At 38.7% G+C, this 26,349-nt stretch overlaps 2 protein-coding genes across 3 annotated transcripts in view; both read left to right on the top strand.

Annotated features, from left to right (window-relative positions):
• The window catches only part of ntd5 (ntl-dependent gene 5), a 74,001-nt gene that overhangs the window by 19,599 nt on the left and 28,053 nt on the right, over window positions 1-26,349 (top strand). The window lies entirely within an intron of this gene.
• On the top strand, window positions 1,579-19,169 carry LOC309483623 (myocardin). Of its 2 annotated transcripts, none has more exons than XM_082149532.1 (15): window positions 1,579-1,920; window positions 3,384-3,539; window positions 8,062-8,118; window positions 8,327-8,382; window positions 9,014-9,080; window positions 9,506-9,631; window positions 11,072-11,232; window positions 12,197-12,337; window positions 12,474-12,778; window positions 13,337-13,475; window positions 13,791-14,228; window positions 15,885-15,998; window positions 16,723-16,860; window positions 17,001-17,055; window positions 17,211-19,169. In XM_082149532.1, the coding sequence occupies exons 2-15, from the start codon at window positions 3,485-3,487 to the stop codon at window positions 17,633-17,635; spliced, it is 2,277 nt and encodes a 758-aa protein (XP_082005658.1). In that variant the 5' UTR covers window positions 1,579-1,920; window positions 3,384-3,484; the 3' UTR covers window positions 17,636-19,169. The 2 variants fall into 2 exon arrangements, with proteins under 2 accessions (XP_082005658.1, XP_082005657.1); XM_082149531.1 differs by having other exon boundaries at window positions 1,581-1,920; window positions 11,054-11,232.

Raw genomic sequence — 26,349 nt, 5'->3', positions numbered from 1 at the left:
TTTTCTGCAGGCCTATGAATTCATATTGCCTGGAGAGTGACATGAGATGAAATAGAGGTTCCCACCTTGTGTGCTGGGATATTTGTCATTTTTTTTAAAATTCTCGCATCTTTCAAAGCCAATTAGACACGTGGCGTCAATAGTATGTATGGAATGTGTTGTTTCAGTTAAGCTGCTCCTGCTGTGACACAAAATGAAACAAGCTAATTGAGGTGAGCTAGAGGGATGACAGAGAGACAAAGATGGACAGTAACAGGTTCTAATCACAGAGGGATTCCCGAAAGGGGGGCTCGGGGGGTCAATGGAAGGAAGCGTGATTACATCACTTTTCCCCCAATAGTACATCATGGCATAAATTGCATGTGCGTCACACAATAAGCGGCCATGTTTTTTTCCAATTCTGTCATTCACAACCTTCATGCTCATAATGGTTCGTATGGTTATATTCAGTGTCAAGGTTGAGACACTAATGTCTCTTATTAAAATAGCTAATATTGGCTTTACCAGCTGCTCAATGCTGTTGTGAACAGATTTCAACTTTGTGTGCATTTCTTCTATCTTTCTTCTGTCTGTCTCGCACAAATTGTTGTGTACTCAACTTGTAACTCTTGTTTTGGACTGTTCTGCCTTTTTTTTGCTCTTGTATCTCTCTTTCTCTCTCACTCGCTGGCTGTCTGTGACCTGCTGATACAGCAGCACACACCAACCTGTCTGTCAAAGCCACCAAACAGGTGGTGCAGTAATGATCTCCCTTTCCCAACCCCCTCCTCTTCCCCTGGCCCCGTCTCTCACTCATAGACAAACATATTTGCATGTTTGTGGATTCAAATTGAACTTCTTGGCTAATGTGATGTTTTACATGCTATGTATCTCTATATTTATACGGACATAACTTTTGATGGAGCAAATTCATCATTTAGACTTTAGAGTATATTATAGTTCACTCAAAAATGATAATTCTGTCATTATTTCCTCACCCTGATGTTGTTCTAAATCAGTTGTTTGAAGAACATTGGGGTCTAAACAACACTGGACCACATTGACTTTAACTGTATGGACATTTTTTCTAAATATCTCCAGAAATTAGAAGAAAGAAAATCATACAGGTTTGGAACAACATGAGAGTGAGTAAATGATAACAAAATTGTCATTTTGGGTGTGCTATCCCTTTAAGACCTCATGTCTGCATTACTGACCTTTTTCATGAATAGGAATGCAGTTCACAAAGTCAAGCTTCCCAATAAAAAAAAAGTTGAGTTAAAATAAAAATGAATGCAGTGAAATACAGTTTCTTTCTCCGCATCCCTTTCTGATCCAGCAGCGTCATATGTCTGTAGCTTTTATACTGTACATAATGTGCCGCTGAAAGTCACCAGCTTTTACAAGCTCCTTTAGGTACCTGTGGGGGAAGGTCTGGCCTTGTCACCCCAGACAGAGAAAGAGGAGATAGGGAACACTGCAAGTTACCCACCCATTAGTGTCACCCACAATGAATTTATCAGCAAATGTGTGTGTGTGTGTGTGTGTTTGTGTCTGTGTGTGTGTGTGGGGTGGGGGGTCTGAGGGGGCAGGGGCTGGACGTCAGGGTGCTCTTTTGATAGCCCAACACAGTTGGCTCAACTCCTCTGTGTGGGGGTAGAGAGAGAGAGAGAGAACGAGGTGTGCTGGGTGAATTCTGCGTGGAAGAAAAGAGGAAGAAACACAGGGCCCTTTTCTCCCTAGATTCACCTGTGGAAGGGAATGAACAAGCAGGCGCAAAAGAAGATACGGAACAACCTTGTCATTGAGCATTGCCCCGATTTAGCGTGCCTCAAGTTCTGCCCTCAATTTCCACCTCAATCACAAGAATCTCTCTCTCTCTCCACTTTAATCTCTGTTCAACGCCACTCTTGACAAAACTCGGGGGAGTTCAGTCTGACTGTGAGTATTCATTTTCATTCATGCTATTGTGTTTATACATTTATCTGTGAATATATGTGTTCTTTTGTGAAGGCATCTGCGTGTGTATGTTTGACAATAGAGGTTTTTGTGATTTTTATCTAAGGCCAATTTGTTGCTTCAGTATTTCTAGTCAGTGGGTAGTGCATTCTGATTAACATTAAAGAGAGATGTACAGTGAAAGGTACTTGAACTCCAACTCTAAGGCACATAAATAATAACAAATAATTTCTGTAACTCAAGCCTCTGAACATACACTCACTTTCATAGGCTCCAACAAGCCAATTTAGCCTTGGCTAGTTGGGCAAAAATTCCTCCCAGTGGAATAGTTTAAAAATATGGTTAATCCAAAAATGAAAACCTGTTCACAAAACCTCATGTATAACCTCAAACCTGTATAACTTACTTTTTTCTGTGAAACACAGAAGAACAAATTTTATTTTTAATGTACTAGTAGCTCCTTTACATGCAAATACAGTCAATGGGGTCTGGAGCTTTAAAAGGATAATACAGCCAGAAATTTAAATTCTGTCATCATTTACTCACCCTCATGTGGTTCCAAACCCAACTTTTGTTCATCTTCAAAGCACAAATAAAGATATTTTCAATGAAACCACATAAACCTGATTTTTAATGTATACCACCAAAACTCTGACACATCAAAAAGCTCATAAAGGTATTGCAAAAGTAATCCATATGAAACAAGTGGTTTTCAAAGATGAATGAAGGTCTTGTGGTTTTGGTACGACATGAGGGTGATGACCGCATTTTTATTTTTAGGTGAACAAACCTTTTAAAGTTTCAAAAATTACTTTAAAAAGGATTAAAAAGCACCATAAAAGTGTTGCATGACTTTTGCACTGTACTCCAAGTCTTTTCAAACCAAATGATAGCTTTGTGTGAGGAACGGATAGAAATTTAAGATGTTTTTAAACCACTGAGATGTTACTCGCTGTGAGTCAGAGAGTTAAACTCAAGAACCAGATCTCTGATTTATAAACAAATGATTCAGACTGGTTTTGTGAATCAAATTAACGGATTCATTAAAAAGATCTGTCTCAAAAGACTGATTTGTTTAGTCTCTACTTCTATAAGAACATGCCATGACCACTAGTGTAGATGCCAAGATTCTCTTAAATAACAAATTGAAAAATGTCCTGTTTATTACACAAACCTATGGTATGGCAGCAGAAGACTTGGAACATGGACGTATGAACCACTTTTGATGCTTTTGCTTCCTTTTTGAAGCTTGAAAGCACTAGTGTCTGTTCATTGCATAGAAAGAAGGAAATCTGTTGTGTTTTAAGCAATGCTGTTTACTTTCTCTCTGATATACTGTTAGAATAGCAGTTAGCTTCTGATTCCTCTGGTGTTTTTCCCTTGCCGTTTTGATGGCGACTAAGAGAAGTTCAGGCCTCCTGTGACTTTGCTTTCTTTCTCTTCAGGGAGAGGAAAGGGCGTAAGAAATCATCATAAGTATCTGCCCTGCAGGAGGAAGACGTTTCTTTAAAGCCCCCACACCTTCTTCCTCTGCTATCTCTCCATTATGACCTTGCTGGCGTCTGAGAGGTCACTGCTCATCCGCAATAAGTTCCGTTCAGGTAAGAACAAAGGAAGGTTCACACGGCTGTATCCAAGCTGGTTTTGAAAGCCAACATGTGTAGCTGTCTGTCTATTTTGGTTGGTGATGTGAGTTCTGATGATGCTCCCAGTGGCTGGTCTGGTGATGGAGTCTGAGTGAAGCTCTTTGCGGCTTTGCAAACCTCTGTGAATATAGCTGGTCTTACAAAGCAGAGGCCTGTTCCATAAAACAATTTTACCAAACAAGCCAGGCTTTTTTCAGTTAGTCTGACTCATTGTCAGTTGATTTGGCTAAGCCTTGTTTTGACTTAGCTAAGTTGTTGCAGAGTTTATCTGAAGCCTGGGACACACCAAGCTGACGTCAAAGAACTAGCGGTGTTGAAAGCTAACTGTGTTGTCGCCTCTCTTCGGCTGTGTCCCGGCCAAAAAATCTGGACTACACTAAAAGGACTACAGGCAACTGTTAACTCTCATGTGTTTTCTGCGCCTGTGTGTAAGTTATTATTTTTCTATATGAGCAGGTATCAATAGTCTATAATTGTCTTTCAAAAAGGGAAACCGAAACTAGGACTGCAGATATACAAACCATAAACAAAGCAGCGCTTGCTTACCATTTTAAATATCGATCACGCATTTCACTTTCTTCATTCAAGTCGGCTCATGGAAATATATATACATTATGAAAATATTTGTGCCTTCGAATGCTCAGGTAAGATGACGTAAAATTAAAACAGCTTTCTGTCTGTACCGTCTTGACTTCTTTGTCCGCTTTCATCACTTTCGCTTTTATTCCTCTGCACTGACTCGTTCGCTAAGCTGAACAGCCAATCACAGTTCTCTCGCTGACCGACGGCCCAAAAAACGTCCGACTAGAGCCCACACCGAAAAAAAATAAGCCGACCGACGCTCAAAAACGGCCCGAAGGCCAGCCATCGGCTTCGTGTGTCCCGGCCTTAACACTGACCGACAGGAACAGAATGATATTACCAATGACACTCTTGCATACCATTATTTGACACTTACCCACTATCAGTCCAAAAAAAAAAAAAATTACAGTATTTGTACTAACATTTACAGATGAAGAATATACCTGTGAAATGTAAGTTATGCATTAAAAAAGCATTAAAATGAATTAAACAGCACAAAATATAGTTTGCCATAGTGGATCGACTTGATCAATGATCGACCTTTAGGGCTGCTTAATTAAGCATAACGTGCACATCAAATGATCTTGACGCATTGAACATGGGTCAAATTAGTGAGATTGCGTGAACTTAAATTGTCCTTTATGGAACCGCTTTAGTCCTGACTGATTTGTTTGGTTAATTCAAGTCAGGTTTTGGACTGTAATCCCCAATTTTCTTGCCGCACTTTATGGAACAGGCCCCATAAGTTGATGGTGCTTGCTTGAATACAATTTTTATGTAACTAAAAACTGTGTTTAATCTATACCTTTTTAAAGCTGTAAACATTCGGACAAGTCAGTCAACCCATCTTGTTTTTTTGACAAACCTTCCTTTTCTTTTTAAACTTAACACTTATTGGAGTTATATGAATTTCAGTTCATTACAATTGGAATTTAAAAAACATTCTCAATTCAGTTCAATTTAAACCTGTTGTGCATTCTCAATGCATCACATTATAAAATGTGGAGATTATGGAAATGTTACCATCTTCATGAGGTTCCACGGTCTCTCGCACTTCCCCATATTGTACAAATGGGGCCAGCAGTGTGGTCCTCCCTGAAGGACATGTGGACAGTGGACAGATTGTCTTTGTTGGTTCCCATCTGTGGTTGGAACCCCTTCAAAAGCGGTGCCCTCTCTTCTTGGGTTCCCTAAACATCCTGCTGGCAAGATTCTCAGACAAATGTCCAGCAGCACTCTTTGGTAATAACAAGACTCTTCCATCAAAAGTGCATTGAATTAACACTTGATAAACGTATACAGTTTTGCTAATATCCTAAAAAGTACTGTAATTTAAAAAAAGGAGGATCATATGTATAGACAGCAAAGAGAATGCGAAGAACCTTGTCTTGCTCTGGTACTGACCCTTGGATCAGCTGTGACCTTGGATATGCTGTGTTGTGTTGTGTTGTGTTGTGTTGTGTTGTGTTGTGTTGTGTTGTGTTGTGTTGTGTTGTGTTGTGTTGTGAGAAAGATGGCTGCCCCTCTGTCAAATCCTGAGTCACAGTGTAAACAAAGGGTAAATGTATCAAATACATTTGGAAAACAATGTAAGAACGTTTAAGATTTATAACAAAATTGTCTTTTATTTCTCATTGACTATTAAATTATAGTCTTAATGCTCCAGCAATAAATGAGCAAAAACAAAACCAAAGTAATCTGGATTTTTTATTTTTTTTTGGCTGATCTAATGTGAGGGTGAACATAGGGAAATATATATGAATTTAGTCTATGTTTATGAAATTTTTATATTTAAATTATTACATAGGCAACAAATATGTCTCTTTTTTCATAATTGCTTAGGCTACCAGGTGATTGATCTAGTTTTTTTCTAGTTTAGTTTATCTAGTTTAATATGCAATATTGAATTAGTCATGGAGGGATCTTGTATTATTTTAAATAATGATATTGTTTCACATTTTACAATTTTTTTTTACAAAACCAGATTCCAAAGATGTAATATGATATAGACTTCTTATTAAAAGTAAATATCAAAGATATATATTGAACTCTTTCCCTCTGTTGTTTGTTTCTAAACACTGAAGCTTGTTTTTAAAATTAGATTTCATTTAAAATTTTACTTGATTGTTTGTTCCTTTTTTTTAATACCACACTGCTAATCTGACAGATATCAGTGAAATTGGTGTCCTGAGAAATAACACTGGTCTCTGTGGCAGCCTTAGGCTCCACCAAAAACAAAAAAAAGAAAGAAAACTAAATCTGATTCTACACATAGCAGCCTTCAATTTTTCTTCTTTCAGGTCTGAATGAAAAACCTAATGATAACACAATTACCTTATTAAAATTACTACATAAAAAAAAAAAGAAAAAAGATATTATTCAGGTTGTGAATCTTAACGACAAGCTGTAAAAATGAAGAGTAAAGACCATTTCAAAGATGTCAGAGATAATGTAAAACAAATGCACAAGGGTACAAAACCATATCCAAGTGTTTGGATGTCTCAGAGGGCACTTTTGGCTCAATTATCAGGAAGGAGGCTTCATTAAACTGCCCAGATGCTGCCTAGAAAAGGTCAACCGCTAAACTTTCTGCACAAACAAGAAGGATATTTAGAGAAGCCAACAATCACTTTGAAAGAGTTCAGTAGCTGAGAATGGAGTAAAAGTGCACCAGTCAACCACAACAGTAGGGCTGTTTAATGCAGAGAAATTCTACAGAAAGGAACTGCTGAAAGATGCTAGGGACGGGTAGTACATAACGACATATTAATGCTCTTATTCCTGCACACTATGGCTTTACACAATATTGAAATGTTGGGATCAAACACTGATTAACTGTTAACGGTTCGAGTGAAAAGTTGATGTTTGTCCCTCTATTGCTTCACTGATGATTTGAGAATGATTTAATCCTAAAACCTTTTAAAAACTTTTTATTTATTTATTTTGTACAGAGGAAAGTTATCTGTGTGAATGTCTCTCTCTCTCTATATATATAGTAGAATATGTAATAGAGACCTTATATTACTTTATTTATTGTAAGAAAACAAACTAATTTAATTCTAACCTGTCATTATACAGTGAATTAGAAAGTGTTTTTTTTTATATGTGCTGATTTTCAGGCATATAATAGTAATATCAGCGGCTTAGTTAGTAGTGAACAAAACTTGAACTATCATTATGCATCTCTGCCATTATGTGATCAGAGCACACCAGTTATCGTCATTACTATAAGTTGCAGTGGCACTCAGTACATTTTTAATCCCAGAATTCCAACCTGATTTGGCTTGACGCCACTCAGCAATTCTCTTTCAGAGTAAAGTAAAAAGGAAGAATTTACTTAGCACGATTGACAGCGAGAGAGCGGAGCGAAAGACAGACAGCGAGCGAGAGAGAGAGAGAGAGAGACAGCTGGATGGGGGATGGGAAGGATACAGAAATAGACATTCAGAGGGATAAATAGTTACCCCCTTCCTCTCACGTCCACTCTCAGATCTCAAAACTCAGCACAGAGGTGCATCATGGGACAAGCAACTCCTCCCACCTCTGGCCTAGCTGTAATTCACCTGCTCGTTCCAGCATGTTCGTTTGTGCAGACCTTCTTTTAAGTGCCACAAACAGTGATTGCATGTTTGACTAGGTTAGGGAACAGTGTATGTTTGCAGTGCCTATTTCATATCTAACTCATTTATGATCAACCGAGTGGTGAAATTTACTTGTAATATGCTGGGCTTACAGTCATAAATTGAGCTATATGATCCACAGGATAACACTGCACATTCCTCAAGGAAGCAAACTCAGGCATAAAAGTTTTCTGAAACACAGAGACTTTATTTTAAATAAAGCATTGTAGATATTATTTTTATTGCATAATAAAAAACAAGTATATGTTTTTCAGTCCTGCAGTTGAGAATACAGAACCGCAGACAGCAGAATGAACTTAATGCAGAGTCTGGTGAGTCTTTGTCTTTATGAATTTTGATCATTGTGTTTGGCCACAGGAAGTCAATGAAATTTCCCCTTATGGGGCAGGACAATCATAACATATTTGATTCACACTTTTCAAACCAGCTGGACTGCTTTCTTTATGCATTTCAATTCTAAATAATAGCTTTATAACAGCTTGTCTTTTTATTCATTCTTAATTTCTCTGTGCTCTATAGGTACAAAGGCCTCTGTCTCTGATAAAGTTGGGGAGAAAGAAGTCAGCAGTGGTTTGGTGAGCCATTATTTATCTATGTTTCAGGAGAAATTGGCAAATATAGACTAGCAGCAAACAAAACTAAAATATATGTTTCCATGAAATAGCTGATTATGCAACTGAAACCTTTTCAAAGTTAATTTGAGGGAGAAGTTCCAAACTAAAACTATGGTCGGATCTAATGGCTTCCACGCTTGACACACTCCAGCAGCAGTATGTGTATGCCTTTGGTTTATATGAAAACAGACTGATGTGAAACAGGGTGCCAGTGTAGATAAGCAAAGTACTCAGTGATGCCAAAAACGGTCTGATAACTGACATGAGTTGGTCTTCAACCTCTTTAGCATAATTTAATGTTTGTAATCACATGTCTAGTTACTGTCGCAAACTATTAGTATTAGCCGTGAAACACTGTTAGCACAGTTAATTATGTTTTGTAAGACAGTAAACAGCAGCTGGTTCAAGATAATTACTGTCAGGAGGGAAAATGTAGTCTTACAGGAGAATGTTACCACCAAAAGCAAACAATTAGTTCTTTTCAGAAACTTCACCCATGTGCTATCTTTCATGAACTATTGGAGAAATAAAGGTTTACAGTACTTGTTGATGTTTTCTGATGTTGATTTGACTGGGCTGTTTCCCAATGCAGCGTCAGACAGAAGATGGTGCCATTCAGAAGTCGCCCCCTAGTGGTCTGACTGCTCAAACTGCACCAGGTGATGCCATTGAGAGTTTTCCAATATTCCATGACCTTCAGTTATAGCCAATACCAGAACTATACAAAGGTGTAACCTTAAAGCTGGAATGAGCGGTTTGTCCATTAGCCATTCACATATCCATCGGTGCCCATTCATCAAACAGCTCTTTGTGTTTGCAAATCATTCAGCTGAAGGTCCTTCTGTACTGCACTTATTATCAGTAGCTTTCTGAATGCCTGAATTGGATTACCCAACAACAAATTCTTTTGTGAAAAATCATTCATATCTGTCTTTAAAATATTCCTCTTCTCCTCTTGTATTATAAAGCAGAGCAATTGATCTTCCATTTACATTCCCCATCTTTCACTATTCATTTTGTTCTCTCTCTGATTCACTCGTTTCTTGTTTTCACTTTCTCTCTTCGTATTGTCTCTCGCTCACAGACAGGAGTTATAGTGGAGCTCACAGGCAGAAGAAGGCTCGTCTGGCTGAGGATCTGAGTGAGAAAATTCAGAGTCGGCCTGAACCACTTGAACTCCTGCAGAGGCATATTCTGCCTCTAGAGAACAGTGAGTCATTGAAAATAACTGAAACTGATGCCTCACAAAATAGCATAAACTCAAACTAAATATTTTATAGAGTCATAGACAAACACTCACACACAAACAAATACTCTCTTATATAATTGAGTAATTGAATAACATGTAATTGAGATCATATTTCTCATAGTGTTTTGTGATTAAAGGGTTAGTTCACCCAAAATTGAAAATTCTGTCAGTAATTACTCACCCTCATGTTGTTCCAACCCCGTAAGACTTTCGTTCATCTTCGGAACACAAATTAAGATTGAAGAAATCTGAGAGCTGGCTCACTTCTTCATAGGCTGCAAGGTAATTTGATATCTGCCAGCCCAGAAAAGTTAGTAAAGACATCGTTAAAATAGTCCAAGAGACTACAGTGGCTCAACCTTAAGTTTATCAAGCGACGAGAACTAACCCTTTAACAAATAATTTTTTGTGACTAAAGAGGGAAAGCTATAATGAATACTTACACAATTATTGGCATCAGCAATTTGTGTGGATGACACTCATAGCATTATATATGTGCATATATGTACAGTAAAAAACACCAGTCAGATGTTAAACTTATGCAAAAGAGACAATATAAAAAAAAACATAAAGTGGAACATTTTAGGGTACAGGCTAAGCAAGAAGGCTAATCGGTTAGCGATATGCTAAGCTTGTATGCTAAGTGGTTAGCTTGTACAACATAACCAACTAAAAAAATCTCAATATATAGCTTCAGGTTATATATTATTATATATTAATTTTAATGGGCATAATAACAGTTCATATGGTACATACATCATAAAATACCATAGTCCCATACCATAAAATACCATTTAAAAGTTTTTTTCAGCTAATGGAATTCGCTCTTAGGCAGACTTGATTCAGCGGGTAGACCAAATTGTTCATAACAGCAGCCCTGATCAGATCAGTTGACTTAGAGACTTCCAATTTTATTTTTATTTTTTTTAATCATACCAAATGAAGTACAAATCACATAAAACATAAAACATTGAAAAAATGTTTTGTGCATTGCTATTACAGGTAAAGTTTCAATTATTTCAGTTATATTTATAAGTTTATAGTGTACCTAGTGTATTAATGATAATTATATTTGTGCCAATAGCCGGCAGTGCTTCGACATGTAGCTTGGTTGCACCTTGGGTGACCCAAGTTCGAATCCTTGGCTTGTGGACCTCTCCAATCCCATTCCGTCTCTCTCTTCCTGCCAACTCTTCAACTATCCTGTCTAAATAAAGAAAATTATAAAATTGATTCTGAAAAAAAGATACATTCTGACAAGGTGTAGATGTGTAAACAAAACTTGCATTACTATCTATTAGTTTCACATTTCCACATGACATTTAACTTATACCCAGAATTGTTGCAGAAAAGCTTCACACATCACCATTTCTTCTGCCTCAGCTGCTTCTTTGCCATCAGATGTCTTTGAAGATGACAACTCCTCTTCTGCCTCTGCATCTCCCGAGCAACTCGGGATGCACCAATCTCCTGGCTTCTCATCATCACCTGGGCAAGGAGGTGACCAATCACCAAGTGATGCGTCACCTATTGCTACGCCGATCAGCCCAAACAATGTACAGGTATAAGAGGTGTAAAACACCCAATATTAGACGTTTTGCCCTTTTTCAGTTTAAAGATGAAGTGTGTCATTTTGCGAGAACTGTGGAGCTATCAAAATATTTCTCTGTTCATTTGAGCATCCCTACTAGGGCTGAACGATTAATCGCACTTTACATGTAATCACACTTAAATCGAGATGGCTTATCACGATTTTAAAATCGCAAAGGCTGCGATTATATTTTTCATGCGCAGCTTGTCATTGATGTACGGCTCTGTAAACGCTGCTCCATCTGAAAGCACTGTGAGTTTGAGTCACTTATAACGTGCATTTGAAAAAAACAACAAACATCTTTCCAAAACATGAGAAGCATTTATGAACCTCTTGTCCAACAACAGACAACATTTAATACATGCATTTACTCCAAACTCACTTCATAACGACAGTTGAGCATCCTTCTGTGAGATGATGTGCCTTCTTACACAGAAAAAGGCAGTCGTGTATTTTTAAGTCATGTTTAATCAAAGCATTTCAATCTTCTGTTTATTCAGCTACAGCGATAGGGATTTCCTGGAATGATGCGCAGTATTGTACTTCTGCGGCGGGGCATATTTATCGTGTTTGCATGAGAGCGCCCTCTGGCGTTCAAATGGGGCAGTATTTACTACCAATCAGCCGCACTCCACTGACAAGCTGCGCATAAAATAATCGCAGCCTTTTTCAAATCACGTGCGGTTTTATTGCGATTAATCGTTCAGCCCTAATCCCTACCACCCAAACATTGCAACAGTGGGTGAACCAATGTGGTGATATTGGTTGCAATCTGTTTGCCGTGTTTGATGGAAAACAGCTGAGGGAGAACATATTCTATTTCGTACCACTAGTGGTGCAAAAATTACGCAAATTCTACCTTTAGGTTCAGGTTAAATGGCTGGACGATAGTTGCTCAGAATTTTCACCAATATCAACTCATCTTCTCAAAACAGTGCAGATTGGCATTGCTCCCGGCAACCGAGTGCATCAGCCAACCAATGACCATGACAGTAACGGGGTCAAACTCCATATCAACAACTGGGAGACCCAAAGGGATGTACATGCCCTCCCAGACACCACCACTGCTGCCAAAGGTAAGCATTCACACATAGATTTGAAATAATGATTTGTTTTACTCGTCCCATTTCATCATTCATTATTTACCCATCCACTTGCTCATGTCATTTTTCCAAGTTCTAGTACTCACATTCTTTTTCTGTATGCCTCAAGACAGCACAACCTCCAGCTCCATCTTCTCATTCCATTCTGGGTGGGTCCTTAACTTCATCCCGCCCTCCACGCCCACGAAAGCCTCGCGATTCCAAACCTAAAATGAGGAAGCTGAAATACCATCAGTACATTCCCCCAGATCAAAGGACTGGGACTGGAAACGGAGCCGGAAATGTTTCGCAAAAGAATAACAACAGTCAGGCTCCGGCCACTGATTCCTCTTACTCCCACCTCTTGCAACAACAGCAAGTGTACTTACAACTACAAATTCTTAACCAGCAACAACAGCTCACTGTGACAAACAGGTAAACCTCCAAATAAAGCACCCATGAAAAAGACCATGATTTGTACAACTAAAGCCGGGAGCACGCTGCACGATTTTTACAGTCATCTTGAGTAAAAGCCATGGCACACTGGGCAAGATCATTTTTTTATGTTAGACTGTACAATCAGAGCAGCCACTGACCAAATTGGGTCGGTGGAGTGGGGGTTTGAAATCCTCAGACTAGATGGCTGTAACCATCATACACAATGTGAAATCTGTCAACTCTGTAAGCTCCTAAAATGTGTACACTGGCTCTGACCCACGGCAACTAGCATCAACTTGCCCCAACTGCAAAATTGGGGCAAAAGTCTGAATTTAAGTTGTGTAGTGTAAGCCAGCACTATGTGATCTAAGACTGATGGTTTTACCCTATGAGGAGAAATCGTTTGTGATACCTAAAATTTGTCTCAGAGAGCAAAATCATAGCTAGCGTAGAAATCGTACAGTGCAAACCCAGCTTAAAAGATTCTACTCTGTGATCTGAATAGCAATCAGGAAACAATTACTTATATACCTATACTATACATCTAACTAATAGTGAGAACCATTCGAAGATTTCTGGAACTACACCTCAAAGTTCCCCTCAGTCTGGAACTTCTTCAACAAACCCCTCTACTCCTGATACAAGTCCCATCCACCAGGCAGAGTTACTCCCCTCAAACCTTGATGACCTAACGGTAGGAATATCATTGGCTAAGATTACTCACTCTAGATCCAGGTGAGCAGGTGTCCAATCCTGCTCTTGGAGGAATACTTCCTGCAGACTTCAGTTCCAATCCTTCTCCACCACACCTAATTATTATTTTCAAGTAATCATGAACACCTTGATGACCTGGTTCTTGTGTGGTTGATTAGGGTTGGAGGTAAACTCTGCAGGACAGTGGCCCTCCAGAAGTAGGTTTGGACACCCTTGCTCTAGATTATCTGGTCTTCATAAACTGTTTGTTTGAACAAGCTTTGTATAGAACATTGACTGTATTCCTTCTTCTCAGGTGTCAGTTCTTCGTCAGCAGTTGCGGAAACGTGGACTCCCAGTTTCCGGCACTAAGCCGGCACTACTAGAAAGACTCCGTCCTTTCCAGATGCCGCGTCCGCCGTTAACCCCTGGCCCACTTTGCCAGCTAGGGGCCACACTAGAACCCTCCCACCCTGCTGCACTCAACCAAATCCCTTCCAGTGTAAACACCTCTACCAAGTCTGTTCCAATGTACATCCACCCTTCGGGTTTAGCGGAGCAAAGTATAGCTGGTGACAGTTACCTCACTTCTCCTTCTTCTGCTGGCTCCAGTCCTACCTTACATACATCCTCTTCTCCAATGCCCTCTGGTCCCACGTGGAGGCCAGGCCAGCCAGTAGATGAACTTAGTGTGGAGCTGGAAATGAGAGAGAGGTTGAGGAGCAGACCCAGAGAAGTAGCAAAGGACTCTCAAGTGAGTATGGATGATTGATATAGGTGGATTTTTTGGACATTGGTGGCATTTCCTAATACTAGTGCAAAATGCCCGTGTAAATGCAGTTTTTGTGTGTGTTTTTAGTAATTGTTGGTTTGGTGTGTTTGAGTGCTCATTGTTACAATTACACAGCAAAAGTTCAGTGACATTTTTATTTTGTGCATGGTAGAAAGCACACAGTGAACTCCGATAAAACGCTTTGCTTGAGCAAACAGTTTGTGAATAGGCCACTACAAAGGATGCTCGTGAAAGAGACTGTGAACGCATTGAATAAGATATGTTTAGTTGGTGAATAGCATAGGCTAATATTACACAGTAGCGATAACATTAAGCGCACCAGAATGAAATATAATATTCAGAAGTAAACAGCATAGCTGACTTACAAATTCAGTTAACATCCACGAATGAATAAGCGCGTCGATTCAGGGAGCAGTGCAAAGTGCCCGTGCAAAATCTGTTTTTGTGTGTGTTTTTAGTAATTGTTGGTTTGGTGTATTTGAGTGCTCATTGTTACAATTACACAGCAAAAGTTCAGTGACATTTTTATTTGTGCATGGTAGAAAGCAAATACTGATACTGACATAATGACCTACAATAAATATGTAAAATTGAACTACAATTAAACTACAACTAGCGGCAAAAGCCAGTGTGTGCTTCTTTTACCGATATATATTTAGCGATATCTTTTGCATTTCTAATCCAAACAACATCAAACTTGGCACTGCACTTACTCATGCCCGTAGCGAGACACCTGTCAAGTTTGAAATCCATCGGACTAACGGTTCGAGAGATATGCAAATAACACAGACACACACACACACACACACACACACACACACACACACACACACACACACAGAAAGACGTTCCCGTAATTTATAGATAGATATAATATACAGAAGTAAACAGCGTAGGTGACTTACAGATTCAGTTAACATCCACAAATGAATAAGCGCGACGATTCAGGGAGCAGGCTACACAGTGAACTCGACGATTCAGGGAGCAGGCTACACAGTGAACTCGACGATTCAGGGAGCAGGCTACATAGTGAACTCGATTCAGGGAGCAGGCTACATAGTGAAATCGATTCAGGGAGCAGGCTACACAGTGAACTCGACGATTCAGGGAGCAGGCTACACAGTGAACTCTGAAAAAATGCTACGCTTGAGCAAACAGTTTGTGAATAGGTTACTACAAATGATGGCCTTGAATAAAATATAATATTCAGAAGTAAACAGTGTAGCTGACAGTGTTTATGTCAGAATGTTTATTTTTAAACCACAACCCCCTAATGTCAGAATGTTTATTTTTAAACCACAACCTTCTAAGTGCTTCTTTTACCGATATATTTACCGATATCTTTTGCATTTGTAATCCAAACAACGTCAAACTTGGCACTGCACTTACTTGTGCCCGTAGCAAGACACCTGTCAAGTTTGAAATCCATCGGACTAACGGTCCGAGAGATATGCGAATAACAGACATACAGACACACTGACAGACAGACAGACGTTTCTGTAATTTATAGATAGATTGGCGATTTTTTTTATTCTTTTTTGGGGGGGGTGAATCTATTTAGTCATAAGTACTTTAAGCATTCAATGTACTATTTCATTCCTTCTGTTTTTTTTCCAGCTGTGTGGAAATTCCCTTCATTCGTTCCTGCAACAGGAGCCAGGATGCACCAGAGGGAAACCAGACACAGGCGGACAGGAACTGCTCTTTACGTACTGCACTGGTGATGGAAAAGTACGTACTTTGAATATTTAGTAAGACAAGCAGGGACATACTAGTAAGACAGTACTGTGACATACTACTGCACCATTAAAGGGTTAATTCACCCAAAAATGTCAATTCTGTCATTAATTGCTCACCCTCATATCGTTCTAAACCCATTCAACTTCGGAACACAAATGAAGATATTTTTAATGAAATCGGAGCGAGTTCTGTTCCTCCATTGACAGCTACGCAACTACCACTTTGACACCTCAAAAAGTTTATATAGAGATTGTAAAACTAATCTAAACTAATGGTTTAGTCCAAATTTTCTGAAGAGACACTTTATACGCTGAACAGATTGAATTTAGGCTTTTATTCACACATAAACATTCATCAACGCACACATCAATAATGATAAATGGAAGCTCAAGCATCCTTGCTTGACGTGCGACAACCAATGAGGTTCATTCCTGTATGTTACGCAGCATGTTTGATCTAAAAATATGAGCTATTAAAATATCTTCATTTGCGTTCCTAAGATGAACGCAAGTTTTATGGGTTTGGAACGACATGAGGGTGAGCATTTTTGGGTGAACTATCCTTTTAAATTGCTTCTTGATGTATTGAGGTATTTCGTAGTTTAAATAAATGTGGGTAATATTAGACACACACACAAAAAAACAAAAAAACATGCACAGATATATATTTCACTATTGAAATTAATTACATTCTTTGTATTTTTTCCTAATATTAGGCGAACTGCTGTCAGCTTTGTGATGTAATTGGTCAAGACTTTGATTTGCCTATGCAAATCACTGCTAGTCCAGCACAGCCATCGCCCACTGTCCGGAGTTTGGAAGAGGAACTACAGGAGGCTATTCAAAGAGTGCAGGTGAGGGTTTTTGAGTTTGTGTGCTGTCTGCTCTCTCACAATTACCTATGTTATGCAACTATTGATGTATTGATTGCTGTTCATCAACAATGAGCACTAAGCGTTCGACTTCCTGTCTACTCTTTCTCTCACCATTTAAGATGGACCCTACTCAATCCATAGATGACATTTTGGACGAGACTATTGGTTGTTCAGGTGAGTGAAATTTTAATCAGTGGTGGTTGAAACATTTCAGGAGAGAGGAAGCAAAGATGTTGCTTACCAATGGCAAAAAACAATACATTTTCAAGATGACATTTTAGGGTGGCCGGACATACTGACATGCCTGTGTTGAACTCCTTATCTTTCAGTTAACTCCTCACTCATCACAGACGTCCAATCAGCCACCACCATCCTCTCAGGCTCCTCCCCTGCCCCACAGCCTGACCAATCACAGCTCACCAAGCGCCAAAAAGAAGACAACTTTCTTTCCTCTCCTCTGTGCTCTTCGCTTCTTTTAGAGCTTCCTCCCTCACCTAACAATGCTCCACCCCTCAGTTCAACCCCAACTCCTCTTCCTCCTCCCCCCATCTGCACCACTCCACCATCCAGCTCTCTGTCCAGGAAAAGAAGGTCAGAGGTTCTTGTTTTTGACCCTGCTGATTGGCTGGAGACCTTGACCTCTGGCCTACACCCGCTAACGCCCCCCACCGCCCCATTTTTAGAGAACGACTTTGGCCTTGACTCAGACCTGAACGTCAACAGGGTCCTCGACCTGATGGTGGAGCAATGGTGAGGAAGGGGCGTAGTGTGTGTCTGCATGTGTGTGTGGCTAATTGGATGCATGATTGGAAATTAACCACCTTTCAAATCGTGTACCCTCGAGAGGCGACCCCTCATCCTCTCATTCGTTCCTTCGTTTTTGCATCCATCCATCTCTGTCAACTGATATGACCAAACAGGTCTGACTGGTGTTGACTGCTAACCTCTACTCCACGCAATGTCGAGAGAAAGAGGGAAACGGAAAAGAGATATGCTTTGGTAACTTGTTCAGAAAGAGCCACAAAGAGCATGTGCACAAACGCCACACTTTCACAATGACTTGTATTTTTATAAAAGCTTTAAAAATAAAATAAATAAATAATAAATTATACAAAAAAGCGGGTTTCCCCGTTGATTTGCCTCTTGCTTCAGCGCCAGACAAACTGTCGGCATGTGGCAACTGTGTGGAGCAGCGGGAGCTTCAAACAATCTGTGTGTATTTACAGGGAAGTGTATGCGCTCCCTGTATGTGTGAGCACGCTTCTCTTGGCTGCTTTATCTCTGTGTGTGTGTGTGTTTGTGTGTGTGTGTGTGTGTGTTTGTGTTGGCGCATACACACGTGCCAGCATGTTCTGTATCTACAATTTCAATGAAACATAAATGAGGTGCCTAAAGCATCCAAATGCACTTGTTTCTGTTTATACTGGTGTACATTTTTCCATTTAGGATCAAATTATGATCTGCTTTGTCTGAACTAGTGCATCATAGCACTGATGTTAACCCAAAAGCATTGGCCTAACAACAGATCCTTTTTCGATTTTAGGACAGAATAACTCAAGCTACCTTTAAGCACCAATACAGTGCACAATAATGCTGGTCTGACGCCAATATGCACCTTCAGCAAGATTGAAACCATAAATTAGGTTAGGAACTTTTGAGAAAATGTGTTTTTAAAAAGCCTAACGTAATTAAGTTGGAAAATCTAAAGGCTTTTGTACTGATTGATCAGCCTGCCCAAACAACACTGTGCAAAGTTAAAAAAGGAATCTTTCAACTGCTACTGTTTAAATTTTCTTAATGGGACCCATATAACATTGTCTACCATTGTTGTTTACAGACATTTGACCTTTTGACTGCTAGTTGCTTTTATGCATTACTACAACAGGGATACAGCACATTTAAATGTTCAAAGAAAGTGACTCTTTATTCTGTCCCAGTCTTATATGTGAAAGTGTATGTGTAAATAGGACAATGTGTTTGATAATCAAATATATTGCCCTGAGTTCAGTATGCAGACAGGTGCTGGAGAATCACAGCATTTGTGCAGCTGGATATTGTTGGCTCTCAAATGAGTTATCCCTACAAAACACAACTATTGTTTCTTTTAAGCCACATGTCTAAATAAATAAATGACCAATCAACCAACCAACAAAAAGAAAATATATTAAGTGTTTGATCAGATATGTTCACTGATATATTTATTAAGTAATTTATGTAAACTCTGTCAACTATCCACGTTAAAGTCCTATAGTAAACTTAAAACAAATTAAAGTCTTAATTGATTTTCCCACCTGTGTCTGTTTCTTTGTCTTTATGATTTTTTTGTTGTTGGTTTTTTTGTTACATTGTTATTTTGTTATACTGATGAGCTCAGCTCAGAAAGTTTCATTATTAAATACGTTTGGTAAATTTAGTATACCTTGTGTGAAATTACTCTAAGCAATCATGGTGATCACTATGCCTTCATTTTCTTTTAAATGTCCCTTAGGCTGCCTCATTGAATCATTTCACTGCCCATAATGTTCCTGTAATGTGGTGTCAGCAATTAAATCTTCGCACACCGTTTCAGTCTATAACCGCCTCCGCTCCTGCTAGAAATAGGTTGAGCCTCTGTGAAGTTCATTTAATTTCCAACATTTCAAGTCTACATTTGTAGATGGTCAGAACATAGCAGGAGCTTGATTGCCTTTCTGTCTAGATCATGGTTAGTGTTAAACTGCGCTGTAAATCAGCGAAGGCTTTTGAAGATGCTGGATGGTAGAAATGAAACATATACATCAGGTAACCCTTATGAGAAGATTTGCTTTCCGATTTGAAACACACTTCACACCAATCATATTAATTCACACCAACTGATTAACTATTCAGTGATCCTAATAAATACAGTTTACACAACCATGCATTATTCATATTTGCTACCTTTTGCAAAGCAGAATTTCAGCTTCTCTGTGCTTTAATTACTTGAATGTGTTTAATAGATCGCTCAAAATGTTTGACACGGGCTGTGAGCTCACTAACACAACGTGACAAATTCAATATACATCTTGATCAAAGAAAATATGTCAAATTAGTGGCAGCTTATACGAGACATTGGCATAATATAATGATTTATTATAAGTTAAACAAAATGTGTTGTTTATTGTTGATTCTGTTGTAATGTGCATTACTCTGCATTAGAGCATATAGATTTTTTTGTTATTTATTATAATTTTATAGTTTTAGATAATTATTTTATTACACAGCTTTCTGGATAATCGTGGCATTGAGTGATACAATTTTTCTATATATTCACTGCTTAACTAGATAGCACTCCACTAGTTCATTGCTGCTATATTGTGACTCACAATGGTTTCTATAACTATGATATGAATTAAAAACAGCAGTATTTATTCAGTACGGTTTATATGGATTGACAGTGGGTCGACACAGTTTTGAAAAAAGAGAACCGTTCTGCCTGATAATGTCAAAGAGTCTATTTGATTTGTTTGTAGGCCAATTTTTTTTTCTATTTGAAATTAAATGATATAGCCCTCTAACATGCAGGATAGCCTTGACAAATAGCAAGCTTATGGCAAATTTCACAACATGGACACACCTCTTGCAAATACCAACAAATTCCATCTGACATTGGCCACTCAGGCAAATTAAGATTAATAATGTAGTACGGGGATTTTTTTATTTGCTGCATTTCTGGTTTTTGATGTTCAGAGAGATAAAAGGTTCTTAAACATGTGAACTGTGTAAAACGATGATAACCATCAAAGAAGCAGCTTAATCCAGCATAAATCAAGCATGCATTTATCCATCTCCACACTGAAGGTCTCACTCAAGCCAATCCAGCGATTTAATGCTCTGCTCATGTGAACGGTATGTAATGAGTTTCCGTATAATGACTTGTGCTGTCACGGATAACCTGCTTTCTTGCTTGGTGCTGAGTTTTACTCCAACTTCATGGAAATTAACCGCTAAAAGGTACATTTCATGTGTAAAGCAGCCGAGTAGAGATGGAGTCTCTGCGCGTTTTTGCATCTTCTTCGTTCTCCCACCGTGTGGATCCATTGGGACGCACAGTGAATGAAGGTCAGGTTTGTTTGATTGCATACTATTCTGACCCTGATCAACCCCCCTCAGGCGCATGAGTGGAAGGAGCGTTTAGTTGTGGGGATTTGGAGCAACAGAGCATGATCAGATCAGAGCACTTGAAGCATGGTTTTCAACTGAGGGTCCAGGAAAGTATATATATACTATATTGCCAAAAGTATTGGGACAACTCTCCAAATAATTGAATTCAGGTGTTCCAATCACTTCCATGGCCACAGTTGTATAAAATCAAGCACCTAGGCATGCAGACTGCTTCTACAAACATTTGTGAAAGAGTGTAAAGTGTAAAAAGTTTGGTGGAGGGGTATTATGGTGTGGGGTTGTTTTTCAGGGGTTGGGCTTGGCCGCTTAGTTCCAGTGAAAGGAACTCTTAATGCTTCAGCGTACCAAGACATTTTTGACAATTTTATGCTCCCAACTTTGTGGGAACAGTTTGGGGATAGCCCCTTCCTGTTCCATCATGACTGCGCACCAGTGCACAAAGCAAGGTCCATAAAGACATGGATGAACGAGTTTGGTGTGGGGGAACTTGACTGGCCTGCACAGAGTCCTGACCTCAACCCGATAGAACACCTTTGGGATGAAATAGAGCGGAGACGAGCCAGGCTTTCTCATCCAACATCAGTGCCTGACCTCACAAATGCGCTTCTAGAAGAATGGTCAAAATTCCCATAAACACACTCCTAAACCTTGTGGAAAGCCTTCCCAGAAGAGTTGAAGCTGTTATAGCTGCAAAGGGTGGGCCAACTCTATATTAAACCTTACGGATTAAGAATGGGATTTTGTCAAAGTTATTAAAGTTATTATTATTGTTATTATTATTATTATTATGTTGTGTTACCAAGAAATATGGCATTTTCATATTTTCACATTAGGAGGTCCACGTGTTGACTGAAAAGGCCTGTTCACATCAAGGACGATAACGATAGGCCTATAGTTTTATAAATCGTTCCTAAAGTAAAAGAATAGCGAGTGCACACAACAACTATAAAGATAACGGCACAGAAAAACAATATCATTGAAATCACTTTAAAGGGCTTTAGCATTCAAAGTGACCGACAGCAGTACTGCAGAGTGTGCTTATAATAAACAGAACAATGTTGTTTGTTGGTGTAGACGCTAGTATATTTATCATTTTTTATCATCCATAGTTTGAACGGACCTAGAGGGGGGTCCATGGGTTTATAATTGAGAACCTCTGACTTAGTGAGACTGATCCAGTAAACATAAAAAATTTGAGTATATCAATCAATCAATGCCTGGTTCTATGTCTGAATGTGTGTGTGAGAGAGAGAGAGAGAGAGAGAGAGAGAGAGAGAGAGAGAGAGAGAGAGAGAGAGAGAGAGAGAGAGAGAGAGAGAGAGAGAGAGAGAGAGAGACACCATGAGTTAGAGGAGCTCATGATCCATCTGAGCTTTTATTGATCCCTTTAGATTCTCTTACCTTGACCAATCATAATTTTTACAACTTGAGTCGTATTCACTCCATTACACACTGAAGACAGACCACACATCAGCACTATGTGAGAGCCTTGCTGGGAACTGGAGACTTTTATATATTACTCAGTGGTCTGATGTGATTTGGATTATATTTTTGTAACAACTTTGCCTGTTTTAGACCTAAAATAAGTTGCCTCTAGTATCTTCGAAAGGCATGTAGTATTTTGAAATAAAGAGGAGATACAGGGGTTTTACACACCAAAAAATGTCTGTAACAAATGGGATCCAATGACTTTGTTAATATAAAGGAATTTTCCCTATTTATGTTCCCCAGGATATTTTACATTTTTATATGTATTTTTTCTTACAGTGCACTTCATTGCCTCCCATAAGCAGGATAATCTATGAGCCCCTTTATTACTGAACTGTTAATTAAAGCTGCAGTCCGTAGTTTATCCTCTTTATCGCCCTCTCTGTTCGAAATCTGCAATTGCAGTTATTCGCGGAATTATCAACTTTACGTGGGTTGTGCCTCGGCACGGCACAGCGCGGATGAATCCAATGTTTTGAGGAGAATGTGCGGCTGTCAGTCACCGCGCCGGTGTGGATACTGTCATTCGGAATCACAGATTCTACTTTTTGGAAGTATGACCAACATAAGAATTTTCAACGGAAAATATTATCTGAACAAGTAACATCCACTTTTGTTCTGATCAACTAAAGGAAAAAAAGCATTGCAGTAAATTGCGCTGATTAAATCTAACGATCGCTTATCACGTCAAACCGTGCAAATTATACTTTGTTCTCAAATTGTTAATGTTAACAACATCAACATCGCGTGACTACATTTAATGTGTATTAGGGCTACCTGAAGTTCAGTTTCCACTTCTGTGCAGTCTAATTTCTAATTGTCATACCTAATGTTCCTTAGAATTGGTTCTCTTTGAAATACAAACACACATATCTGTAATCAGATGCATATTTAAAACTGGAATATAATCCAATTTTTACTTTTCAAAAGCCCTTCCGATATTTATCCGTTTTCACATGGGCCTGGTTGCAGTCTCTTTTTTTCTGTAGCCACTCCGAAGTCCGAAGCCTTTTGCATTTTTCAACGGGTGAATCTCCAGTTGTCACTGGTGATTGTCGTTTGAACCTTTCTGGATCCACCATCAAATTGATAAGTTTAATTATATCAAATAAAAGTTCGCTTTCTACATGAACTAGTTCAAAGTTCAGTTCACAAATTTTTAAATGAACTAGTTCAGTTCATAGTTCAAAATTTTGAACTAAAGTTCACAGTTCCAAAAAATGAACTAGTTCAGTTCTTTTTTTCCATATGTTGCTGCAAGCTATTATTTTTCAAAATTATTGCCACAGCCCATATAAAACCACAGACAGCAATTATGTTATCAGTTTTAACACTGAAACTATGCGTCAGATTTCATCTTCATATCCAATTTTAAAATCCTTATCCAACCAGGGTTTACATAGCATTGAGGGTAGGGTTGCCAACTAAACAAATGCGGGACAATCGTGCATGGTTCTTTACAGGAAAATGAGGGACACTCAAAATATTTGTAGGCTATAGGCTATAGGCCAACATAACACAGTAGGCCTATATGTCATTTCAGGTTCGTATGTGTTTAAAAGGTTTTCAGACAACACATTTGTTTTGATTAAAGTCATATTACACACAAACCATAGTTCAAAATAATAGCATTTAAATCTGAAATAGAAAGCTTTTGTAATGATACACTAGGCTACTTTTAAAGAAATTAAAGAAATGAATAGCCTACTGTTATTCAGCAAGTACATTTATAATGTTACGTTTTTGTTTTGTTTTCGGATAAATTTACTTTGAACCTTTTATTCATCAAAGAATCCTGATTTTTTATTTTTTTATTAATAATAATCAGAAATGTTTCTTGGCCAGCAAATCACATCAGTATATTATTCCCTCAGGACGATTTAATGCTTTCTTGCGTGGCTGGATGTATGTTGGACTCACAATAATCACGTTGTTTGAATTCGTCAAAACTGATTTGCCGAAATCAAAACCCAGTCGGACAGTGAAAGGGATTTGCCGGTAGCGCGAGTCCGGATCGAAGCGACCAGACAGCGGAGGATTCTGTGCGCAAATCAAACAATGATTTGTCCCAAAATAATAATTAATTCTCAATTTAGAGTTTGTTATTCGTATGGTCTGGTGCGCGTGAGTGTGGACTGTGATTGGATGATGACCGGTGTCATGATCAAGTGCCGTGTTGCTGTTGTATCAGATTCAGTCATACATCAGTGGTTAGATCAGCGTCAATAAACGGGACAACGGAGGTTCCGAACGGGACAAATACATTTCTATAGAAATCTTGCACCCTTATGAACGAAGTTAAACTGAGAGAGCGTGCCGTTCACAGCCACCAGAATGAACGAGTTCACAGTAACGTTCATCAGGCAGAAATAGAGTACGTTCAGTTCACGTTCGCCCAAAATATGAACGAGTTCATGAACTATCGTTCAATGAACGCGTTCAGGCACAACACTGAATATAGCCTACTAGCCGGGACACCTTCTTTATGTGTACAGATGTGACGTAATGACGCAAAGACATGCTCGAATTTCCTGTGGAAATCCACCAGTACCACTAGAATTAAAAACATTATTACAAGCTTACCGTTTTGAATCGAGCTAAGGCAAGCAGATAGTTTTGAACACTGGCTAGTTATGTACTTGCTCAAAAATGTATTTTGGATAATTACTCAAAAAAGTTACAGACTGCAGCTTTAAAATGTTCAATCAAGGAACGTCGGTATGGATAGAAAACATCACACCATTTTCTCATTGAATATGTCCAAATTAAGGCCAGCTTCCTCCTGCTGACTTTATATGTAACTGTGTTTTGCCAGTTTGCCATTTCGCCATTTCTGTTTTTGCCACACACAGGGTTATCAGATTATGAATAAACAGGCTGCATTCCAGGTGATAAATAGAAACAATTATATATAATAAAGAGCTAATCATATTATGTACAATATGAATTGTACCATTTGATCTGTCAGCACTTCACAACCACCACACATTACTACCATTTTCAAAGAAAGTGCGATAATGGTTAATCGTCATGTTAAATAGCAATTGTTTTCAACTGTCCAGAGGCCATGTTTGGTTTGCAGTGTCTTCATCTTCCCTAATGGTCAATAGTCCCAGAGAGTCCATTTATAAATCAGCCACTAAACGTGAAAGAATTGATGGGTTAGTTATAATAACCAATTAGCACAGTGCTGGAAAACCCAAAGCAATTACACTCTTAATCAGCTACACTCACTGACCCTCAGTTCCTCTCAGGTTTGATGAGTCATCAGCACCATTGTAAAGAAGCAGCCCATGGGGGAATTCAATGAGCTGCCCTGACCTCCTCCAACACTGATAAACACATATAGGCTGAGGACTGGTTTAAAACCTTTCTACATCTTTAATTGTAGAAATTATGTATACATAATTGTAGAAATTATGCGTCTAATATTTGTCTGCTATGAATAGTTTAGAAATGTACTATGTACTTTGGATGGAATATATGTTGCTTTGAATAAAAGCATTTTTTTTAAATGCATAATGTAAATGTGAAATGTAAACCCATTACTTCTTTTTCTTTTCTTTTTTTTAGACATGAATTTATCAAATTTACTGGTAGGCCTACAAAATAATTGCCAAAACCCCCACCCCATTTCATTGAAGCATTTAGCACTTAATAGTAAACATACAGGAAGCATTTTCATTCAAAGTAGCACAGAAATAAATATAGAGCAAATAAATAAAACAGTGCAGAAGTACACTGAAAAGCCAGTTTTCCTGTCTGTTTCATTGATTCATCCCATTCACCGGTTACCTCTATAATTAACTCGTTAGCTTCTTTCTTTGTACTTAGGGT

Source organism: Leuciscus leuciscus (assembly GCF_965113295.1).
Source record: "Leuciscus leuciscus genome assembly, chromosome: 20".
NCBI classification, from domain to species: domain Eukaryota; kingdom Metazoa; phylum Chordata; class Actinopteri; order Cypriniformes; family Leuciscidae; genus Leuciscus; species Leuciscus leuciscus.
Note: the sequence above shows the minus strand (reverse complement) of the source record. Positions and strands in the feature narration are given on the sequence as shown.

What these genes read in the sequence shown, in the direction of transcription:
- LOC309483623 (XM_082149531.1), top strand. Translation starts at nt 3,485, where the DNA reads ATGACCTTGCTGGCGTCTGAGAGGTCACTGCTCATCCGCAATAAGTTC. An exon ending in CAAACCTTGATGACCTAACG is followed by an intron (nt 13,476 to 13,790) that starts GTAGGAATATCA and finishes CCTTCTTCTCAG; the next exon opens with GTGTCAGTTCTTCGTCAGCA. An exon ending in AAGTAGCAAAGGACTCTCAA is followed by an intron (nt 14,229 to 15,884) that starts GTGAGTATGGAT and finishes TTTTTTTTCCAG; the next exon opens with CTGTGTGGAAATTCCCTTCA.